Source organism: Scomber scombrus, chromosome 23, assembly GCF_963691925.1.
Source record: "Scomber scombrus chromosome 23, fScoSco1.1, whole genome shotgun sequence".
Taxonomy (NCBI): Eukaryota; Metazoa; Chordata; class Actinopteri; order Scombriformes; family Scombridae; genus Scomber; species Scomber scombrus.
Genome location: NC_084992.1, coordinates 13,117,654 through 13,127,852, shown reverse-complemented (window position 1 = coordinate 13,127,852; position 10,199 = coordinate 13,117,654). Strand labels below are relative to the sequence as shown.

The 10,199-nt window shown below is 37.6% G+C and overlaps 1 protein-coding gene across 1 annotated transcript; it reads left to right on the top strand.

The window, feature by feature from the left end:
• The first annotated feature begins 6,303 nt into the window (after positions 1-6,303).
• Positions 6,304-8,627, top strand: LOC134005721 (fatty acid-binding protein, intestinal-like). The gene is made up of 4 exons (XM_062444709.1): positions 6,304-6,412; positions 6,815-6,987; positions 7,293-7,400; positions 7,516-8,627. Exons 1-4 carry the CDS (start codon positions 6,346-6,348, stop codon positions 7,564-7,566), a joined length of 399 nt encoding a protein of 132 aa, XP_062300693.1. The 5' UTR covers positions 6,304-6,345; the 3' UTR covers positions 7,567-8,627.
• The last annotated feature ends 1,572 nt before the right edge of the window (positions 8,628-10,199 follow it).

Genomic DNA, 10,199 nt, shown 5'->3' with positions numbered 1-10,199 from the left:
TAGAATTTTTAATATGAATTGGGAACGTTTTTTGTAAATGCTGTAAAACATTCAAACTAACAAACCACACTGAGAAGACTAACTGAGAAACTCCTACTGAATTTAAATCATTTCACTTTTGCTTCTGTGGTGTTCTTCAAAAAGCTGTCGACCAAACGGACCTTCACATTTCTTCATTTGCTTGCATAAATCATTGCTTTTACACATGCAGGAGTGTGAGTCCTTACTTCATTTGAAAAGATGTATTAACACTACCCACACACTGCCTTGCATTGGCAACTCACAAAGTGCTTTAGGTCACTCTTTCCTAATTTGGATCAATTATCCCATTTCCACTGAAACAGTGTTTCTCATTCAGCATAATGTACCCGCTATTTGTCAGCACTGTGTCATGCGCTCGCCTCTTCACTATTCGTGTACACTCTTGTCAGGGTGACTGAATGCGAGCTTTCTGTACTGTCTGAGGCTCATTTGAAATTCAAATATTGCCTCATTGCCGGGCCTCAATAATATTGACTTTCACTTACTCTCCAGAGGCTCTGGGAATATATTTAGGACAGGATTGTGTTTTTTCTTATGTATGTATGCATTTTGGTCTTTTCTTGACTGCAAGCAGATGCTGCAGGCAGTGGTAAGTTTTGTCTGGCTGGAAGGCAGTGGAAAACACCTTAGTTGGTGACTTAGTTGTTATTCTAATTAGAATATGATCTATATTTAATGAGGCTGATTTAAAATTGGCAAACATATGACATTTAAAACTAAATAACCCAAATGGCTGTCAAAGTTTGCTCAAGACAACTGAGACAAAGGCCAAAGATTAGTTCTAAAAGTGAAACTCTTGTAAGATTTTATCCTAAATCTCAATATTTGTTAGGCAATATTTATTTATTCATTCATTCATTGCAGTATTATAGTACGGTCTGTGGAAGTGAAGTGCAGACAGCAGCTGCATTGGGGGTCCACTAGATGGCATACTACATCACTGAGTGTGTAGTCACATCACCATGCAGATACATTCCTTGCCATATCAAAGAAGGTTTGATTATTTATGACAAAAGCAACACTGAGAACTATTTATTCAAAGCACTACTACTCAAAGTTTGACCTTTTTGCTGTCTAAATACAACTTCTGGTGATGTGATAATATTCTAAAAATGCTTTGACAGATTTGAGGACAAATCTCTGATAGATTAGAGACTATGGTAGCTCAGCAAATACATATATTTAAAAATATTGTGTAATCTGAACATCATCTAATAATATGGTTAACATGTTAAAGGTTCAGTGTGTAAGCTTTAGTGAGATCTAGTGGTGAAGTTGCAGATTACAACCAACTGACTTCTGGGACCTTTAATGCTAGATATTGTTAATGTATTGGCATTGGCCCCAGAGGTTTTAAGACAGTTGTGTTTAAACCTTTACTAAATAAACCACACCTTGATCCAGCGTCTCTTCATAACTATCAACTAATCTTAAATCTCCCATTTTTTTCCAAAGTAATACAGACAGTTGTGTATCATTACCTTTCGGCTCATATAAAAGAAAATTATCCATATGAACCTTTTCAATCAGCTCTCAGGGCCAGAAACTGCTCTAACCAGAGTGCTAAATGATCTTCTACTTTCTATAGATTCAGATTCCACCTCTCTGCTTCTATTACTGGATCTCAGTAAAGCCTTTGACAGCGTTGATTACTGTATAGTATTAGACAATCTAATTTTGATGTCTCTGGCTCAGCCTTGTCTTGGTTTAAGTCCTACTTATCTCAAAGAACACAGTGTGTCTACTCTAATAATATTACATCTAAATTCTCTGATGTTAAATATGGAGTACCTCAGGTTTTGATTCTTGGCCCTCTGCTTTTCTGTCTTTATATGTTGTCTTTTGGCCAAATGATATGTAGTCATGGAATAAATTTCCATTGCTACACAGATGATACTCGGCTGTATGTGACTATGAGGGCTGATGATCATACCCAAATTACTAAATTAGAGGCCTGCTTGGCTGTCACTCAATTTCCTGCTCCTAAATTGGGACAGAAACACTCAACAACTGCGTGATTTCACAAACTGTGGCAGCCAAGAATCTCTGTTTTATGTTTGATCCCTCCCTCTCCTTTGATAACGCCATAAAGAGATCACCAAGACTGTTCCACTTACGTAACAAAAGTAAAATTCAGTCTTCCTTGTCCATGCTGATGCAGAGACTTGATTACAGAAATGTTTTCAGGTCTGTCACATGCTAATATTAAAACTCTTCATATGGATCAAAACGCTGCAGATGGAGTCTTAACTAAAACAAGAAAACACCAGTTCTAGCCTCCATTCAATGGCTTCCTGTCCATGTTAGATCAGATTTTAAGATGACTGTTTGATCTCCTTAAACATTATATTCCATCTTGAGCTCTCCTCTCAAAATTCAGGGCTCCTGTGTGTCCTTTTAGTTAAATAGAGTCAGCAGGCAGCAAAGCCTTTTCCTATTGGGCCCTGTTCTTGTGGAATAAACTCCCTACTGACACCAAGCAATCCCAGTATGTTGAGTCCTTTAAATCTAAACCTAAAATGTATCTTTTTTGCCTTAACGTACAATTAGTTGCCTTTAATGGAGAACTTCATGATCTTGTACTGCAGAGCGTGTTGGTTTCTGTCTCAGTGAATTTACTAAGCGCTATCCTGCCAATGAGATAATTGCAACTGTTTTGAGAACCATTGCATCTATCTAAACATCTCTTTGTTTGTTCCACATGCACACGAGCATCCGAGCTGTGTGCCTCTCTATTTTCTGCCCCTGTCCTCTCTTGTGACTCAGGCATCTTTTGCTGGCCCAGCACCCATACTGGCCCTTGCTGTCCTGTATAATTTCTGTGTGTATAATGTCTTTTCTTGTCTCTTTTCTTGTGTATTGGAATATCCTGTGTATGTGGTATTTTCCATTTCTTCCCGCGTTAAAGGGGCTTTTTTAGAGAGTTTTTCCTTCCATTCAAATCAATGGTCTGACAGAGGATGTTGTATTGCTGCACAGACTGTAAAGCCCCATGAGCCAAATTTGTCATATTGAAAATAAAATTGATTTTGGTTGCCTTAACTGTTTTTCATGCTTGATTAATCTGTCAGTAGTAAAAATGTCCATCACCATTCCCAGGGGATGTCTATAAATAACCTGTTTTATCCAACAAACTATAAAAGTCCAAAGATATTCAATTTACAATTATATAAAAAATGAAAGAAGAGACTAACTCTAACATTTGTGAAGCTGTGTGAAGTGATCAAATGTTTTTGCAACGGTTTAAAGGACCTGAAATAGGCAAGATGCCAAACCAGGCTATAATTGATCTGATTAATCAGATTAGCTGCTGATGAATTGTCTGTTGATCTACTGAAACTAGTCATTTCACCTCTATGACAGTTGGCTGAATCACAGCAGCTTTCAATAGAAGTTACTGAGGATTGCGACAGTGTCTTTTAGTGCCCGTATGTGATGCAGGTTGCTGGTATGTCCAACGCAACTGTGCTGTTTGCATCAAGGTGATGAAAGCAAATCATCAGATAATTATCAATTAATGCAGTGATTAGACCGCCCTGCATGATGTGACTTGAGAATGAAATTCAGTACAAGTCTACACTGGAGAGGTTCCATGTGTTGTGTTAATATTAATAAGAGTAATTGAGACCACTGGGGCACTGCAATATGGAAAAACTGAACTAATTATATGAGGGAAAACGGAGTCATTAGTGAGATTACATAGAGTTCTATCAGAGTGTGACTTCCAAGTGTAACATCAACCCCAGAGACACAGACAAAAATCTCTACAGGCCGCACACAATAAACAATATGGGTTTCCAATCCATAAAAGCAGTTGTATTAAACTGTAAAAACATCTGTCTTAATCTCATTATGGTACCAAACATACATAATACTCACAGTCTATTGTACACAATGGATCAGGTGAGCCAAATAAAGAGTCAAAGTACAAAGTGTTTTTACTGTCAACAATAAAAGGGGATTATGGGAGAGGCAATACAGCTATACTTGGATACAAACTCTCATTATGATCATAACTTTTCATAAGATTTATATTATGATACATTGTAAAACCCTCTATTTTATAGTTCTTATGTCATATAACTGCAGGGTTGCTGCCAGATGATAAGAAAAGAGGTACTAGTAACATGCACAACTGTTTACAGTGGTCATAATGTAAAATATTTATAAAAGATACAGAGTATTTAACTTCATGCAAATTTGATTATTTTAAATATATAGTGAACATAAGTTGTTTTTAAAATCAGCCTTATTTATAAGACATAATCTAATCAGTGTTTTCTTTAAATGACATTAATGTAGTCAAAATTATACAATTATTAAAATAATTATTATAAAACAGTTATTATACTATTTTAAACAGTTCAGGAGAATCATTTCTATTCCCAGCAATGTAGTCTTATTTAAAGACACTTCTTGACAACACCAATAATTTAATAATTTAAGCATATACCCATCTACAGGACATTGCAGTGAAAACATGCTTTTTCCTTGGATGTCCAGTAGTACAGTATGTTACTGAACACTGAAAGCCCATTAATCACATAAATTAAAACCAAGAATTCAGTTTCCCCTATAGATTTATCCTCCATCTTTCCTAAACAACAACATCCATCATGCTATGTCAGATAAACTGTAGTCATTCATCTGCAAATTATCGCTTTGATGACAAATGTATTTTTAACCATGCAGCATGCAGTGAATATGAACATAGCAGCACTGGTGAACTGTGATAACTATGTGAAATATGATCCTTGCTATCATCCTCTATATATACAATATGTCTGCCAATACCGTTCTGTTGAATAGAGGTGGCATCTTGTGGTGAGTGAGGAGACTTCTGGAGGTGTGAACAATGCATTCAGTATTCTCTCAGTGTGCATAACACCACAGTCTAGCTCAGAGTGCACAGCTGTCCTCTCAAGCATCCAGTTATAGTGCACTATTGTCCCAGGACACTAACTGAATGGGAACTACTTTAGTACTTTCAAGAATGCAGCGTTGTTGTTTTGTTTTTGCTTTTTTGTTTTTTTTTATGTTCCCAGGAATTCATTGATTTCCATTCATTTCTGTATAATATTTAGTCTTACACAGTCATACACAGTCTTTATTAGTGAATGGAGTTTGCCAGTTCTTTAGCTGCAGGAATTTCATCCATAACACCGTTAAGATGTCTCATCTGTATTCTGTGAGTTAAGAAAATGAGTATATTGACAATGTGATCTCAACTCAAGGTTCACTTACTCTCTTTTTTTCAGCTGTTTTTCAACTGTATTAAATGATGAAGTTTGCCCAGGTCAATGAACTTTTGCTTTACCAAAAGAAGTGTTAACGGATGAAATCACAACAGCTTCTGAGCTTATATGTCAACAAATCTATCTCCATGACAACAGAGCAAACTTTATCCAGTGATGATGACCCTGGCAAAAACATAAGTGGGCCTTGTTTTGGGATTGATTTGTCAAAATACTTTGAAATGCAGTATTTTAAAACCAGTGTGTGCTTGAAAGGCATTACCAGTGCAACAATATGGTAACACTGACAAATATTGATATATAAAATATTAAGATTTATGGATGACTTTGTATGGATTACACAACATAAGAGAGTTTACTCATTGAGTTTCATAACTACAGAACTTAAAAGGAATCTGAAACTATACACTGCAATCAGTCATGTTGCATATATGTTACTAGGTCTGATTTGTAGTCACGGTAATAAAACTTGCAAACATACTGGTGTGTTCCTATTTTTCTTCTGGATTACTAATTGTTGTAAGCATGCCAGTGTAAAAATGTTACTGTCAGATAGAAACTCATTTTCATGCCAGGCACAAACAGGGCGACAGAGAAAAGATTGAGGAACAGAGAGGGGCTCAGTTGAATGACATACAAATAGCCCACTCTTCTTTTCTCTCTCTCCTGCAGAACAGTGCCACAGTGTTTAACTGAACTGTGCCAGACCCACTGAAGGGAGTTGACCTCCGATCATTTATCCATGTATGCTCGAGGTCGTGCAGCAATCGCCCTACATTTGACACAGTCTTTAAATGGCCACATCAGCAGACAGATAATCAGTGAGATAAAGAAGAGCATCGTCCATGCCAACTTAGGGAGGAGGGAGGTGTGTGTGTGTGTGTGTGTGTGTGTGTGTGTGTGTGTGTGTGTGTGTGTGTGTGTGTGTGGAGGCGGGGGGGGGGGGGGGATTGATAGGACAGGGGAGGGGTATATATATAAATGGAGGCCAATGGGCATTCAAAATCCCACGGTCTGCTACTGCCTTCAACCCAACAAGCCTGCAGCAATGACGTTTAATGGAACATGGAAAGCTGAACGCAACGAGAATTATGACAAGTTCATGGAGCAAATGGGTGAGTGTGTGAAAGCCTGTCACTCAAATCATATTTTATTTCACATATTATATTTATCTGCTTTTTCTGGCCTCATGATCTGCTTCACAAGGGCAATGTCTGTTACTGTTCCCACATGGTTTGACATTGCTGGGTGGGAGTGCAGTGAGGTGTTGATAAGTTTGAAGATTTATGGCAGCACCTATTATAATAGCTGTTGCTAAATTAAGAGCTTGTCAATGATCAAATGAATGCTTTAAAGGAGACTAGTGACAACTTCAACTACAAGCAGAGTCCTTTGTTTTTTTTGTGACTGAAGATTAATTGTTACTTCCTAATTTACTTCCAATAAAAATTACCTGGATTGCATTCCACAATGGCAACGATCCAGCCTTATATTTCTATTATTCTCTGTTCAACAAGGTATCAACATCATGAAGCGCAAGCTGGCTGAACATGACAACCTGAAGGTCACCATCGAGCAGACCGGGGACAAGTTTCACATCAAAGAGTCCAGCACCTTCCGCACCAAAGACATCGACTTCACCCTGGGTGTCACATTTGACTACAGCCTGGCCGATGGCACTGAAGTCTCAGTGAGTGTCCTATAAAGAGGTTCAGGCACTATTAAACCAACAAGTGCCTGTCCTGGTGCTGTTTCATAATTTCAGTGCAACCAGAAATAATTTGCATTTCTGGTTGCAAACCATGCGAGCTAAAGCTCAAGCTGGAAGCAATGGAAAAGTTCCAGTGAATAATTACTGCTACAGTTAAGCTGTAGAAGCTGCAATGGGTGTTACTCTTCAAAAGCAAACAAACATCGGTTGTGTAACTTAATTCAACACAATATAAGAACAGCATTAAAAAGCTTTTAACGCTTACTGTATATTTTCTTCACCAGGGCATGTGGGAGATGGAGGGTGACATGCTGAAAGGCAAATTCACCAGGAAAGACAACAACAAGGTCCTGACCACCACCAGAACTCTGGTGGGCGGAGAACTCGTGCAGGTCAGTAGGTCCAGATGTGTCTCTTCGATCGTAATCCCATGCAATATGTTAATCACTGTGGCTGCAATATATGTCTCCATAAAGTAACACACCTCTGTCTTTTTTTTCTCTGCAGAGTTACAACTACGAGGGAGTGGATGCAAAGAGAATTTTCAAGAAGCAGTAACCTTGAGTCTGAAGTTCAGATTTTATTTTTATATAGATGACATAATGTAGATTTATGTGTTTGTTTTCAAACTAAAACACAAGGCCATGTTTCCTGATAATCTACTTCATATACCTCAAAATGTGGGCATTTTTTTGAGAGCAGCGACAAGCACCTTCTATGAGTGCAATAGAGGAAATGGCAGCAAAAACCACCAATTAACCCCGTCAAATACTTAAGAGAACTAACAACTAATTACACACAGCAGAACAGACAGGTACAAATATGATCACAATGACAGTGCCTTAGAAAGAATCTTTCAAAACAGCACCTTATAAAAGCCAAAAGATTCATTAAAGGGTTGATTCACCCAAATGACACAAAATATATTTTCTCACTGACCTCTAGTGATGTCTAGTCAAGCAAATATTTTTGTTTTAGTCACCCCGATTTTGAAATATTTGTCTCTTGTTTTTCTGTTGTTGGACTGCAATGGAGGGGAATGCCTTTTAGTTTGTGTTGCTCACCACATCGAAAAGTTTCATTTTTAAGAAATCAACAGCCCCATGTGTTACCCGAAACAATGGCCGAGTTGTATGGGTGGGGTGTATTGTTTCTGGTCATGCATGTTACTGTTGAGACTATTTAATGTAATTTTCAATGCTGTGAGCGACATCAATTGAAATGCTTTCACCTCCAATGTATTTTGGCGAAGGCAGAATTCTTAGAGATGGAAATCTCAAAATCTGGTCAAATAAACCGAAAAATATCTGCACGAGTAGACAGCACTAGAAGTAAGCTAGACACTGTGTTTTCTTGTAATCTGGGTGAATTTACCCTTTAAATGTTTCCAACAGTGAAGATAAACATGTTTCTTAAACTTGACTACACCATGCTGCTACACTAGTCTTCACCATTGTGAGGGAAGCAGCTCACAGCATCACATAGTGGAAGATCACACTATTACACTCATACACTCATTAGGTGTTGTTATGTGTCTTTACCTGACTGGGAAATCATTTATTTTGCACTAAAAGGTTCTGATTGTCTGATGTTTGTTATGAATAAAATGTCATATGTCACCCAATTCTGTGGTTCTTTTATTAACATTTGTGGATTGAATTGATGTAAATCCACAAATGTGGAATCATACCAGAAGAAAAATGTAATTGGTGCATTAAAATCTGCAAAGCTGCAAATCATGGCCAACTAAGATCATGCCTTGGTAATTAAAGTTTATGAGAATTATAAGTTCATAATCGCTGTCTGGTTTGTAAGGAAATGTCACATTAGCACAGTATTTCAGACTCTGCCTTGAAGTCTCTCTTACATTGCATGACTGAGTAGTAGTCTGATCACATGGTCACGGCTGGGTCTTGTGCTGTCATGTGCTATCCTCAGCAGCAACAATCCTGAACAAACACAGAGTGATGATGGAGAAATAAGGGTCTCTCACATGACGGGGGTTGTAAAAAATATGGTAGATAATGATGGTCATTCACTGGCAGAAAAGTTTGCTTTTCAGTAGTGGAAGGGAAAGAAATGGAGGCGTATGTGTGTAATGAGCTTCTCTGACCACAAGAGGGTGACCTGTGCGTATTTTTGATTTACAGCTGCACTAGACCTACCTGACACTACATTTAGTGCTAAACGTATAATTTAAATGGCTTTAAAATCTTATTTGATTGCTATAAAGAACGTTAAATTAAGCAGATTTGCTGCATGTTTCAATCCTAGGATATCACAGTTTGCAGTAATAACAAACTTAGTTCTTATTCCTCAATAGTCTGTACTTTTAGCCAGCATTATCTCCACCTCTATTATATATATAATAAAACAGATTTAGAGTGCATATCTTATGGCATATCTATATGGCAGAAGACCAGCACAGAGCTGATTATCATGAAGATATGAGATATGGGATGTAGATATGATTTTTATAGACAGACTATTAAAATCAGGTTTTTATAATGATATTAATAGAATTTTTTTTCTATATCCCATTTTTAATATAGCCTATTGATTTGTAGGAAATACATTGAAAAATCACAGATATGATTCCAGTGAAGAATTGTAAATGGTGATGCTGAATCTTTGACTTTACTACTTTATTGAAACAATAATGTTTGTTGGATTCAAAAAGCCATTGCAAAAAAAGTGTTGCATTAAATATTTCCATAAGTTACTTTTCAGTTTGTTTCAGAATATAAAACAGACAAGAGGAACATTTCATCCAATATGATTAATAACCAATAAAAGTAAAGGTGCCATCCTGCCTTGACATCCCACATCAAAACCTGGACTGCCTGAGTCTACCATCAATCGATAGCAGCCCCCCTCTGAGCCCTGAGTGGCACCTTCTTTCATGGGGGTATAAACCCACCGCGCACTAGGCTAATCTGGCAGAGCCAGGTCTGCTTTGAACACTGGTTTGCCCCTGAACACACCATGGGGAGTGAAGTCCTCAGAGAATCCTCAGATACTGTGAGGCTGGAGGACTGTGAGCCTGCTAATTCTGGTGTAAGGAAAATAGGTTGAATGTGGTATTTTTTATTTTGTTTCCAATCTTGCAGTATTCTTTCTTTGCTTTGACATGCAGTTTTTGTAAAATCGTAGCTTGTGAAAAAAGTCCCTAATGTTGTGTATGTTTGGCT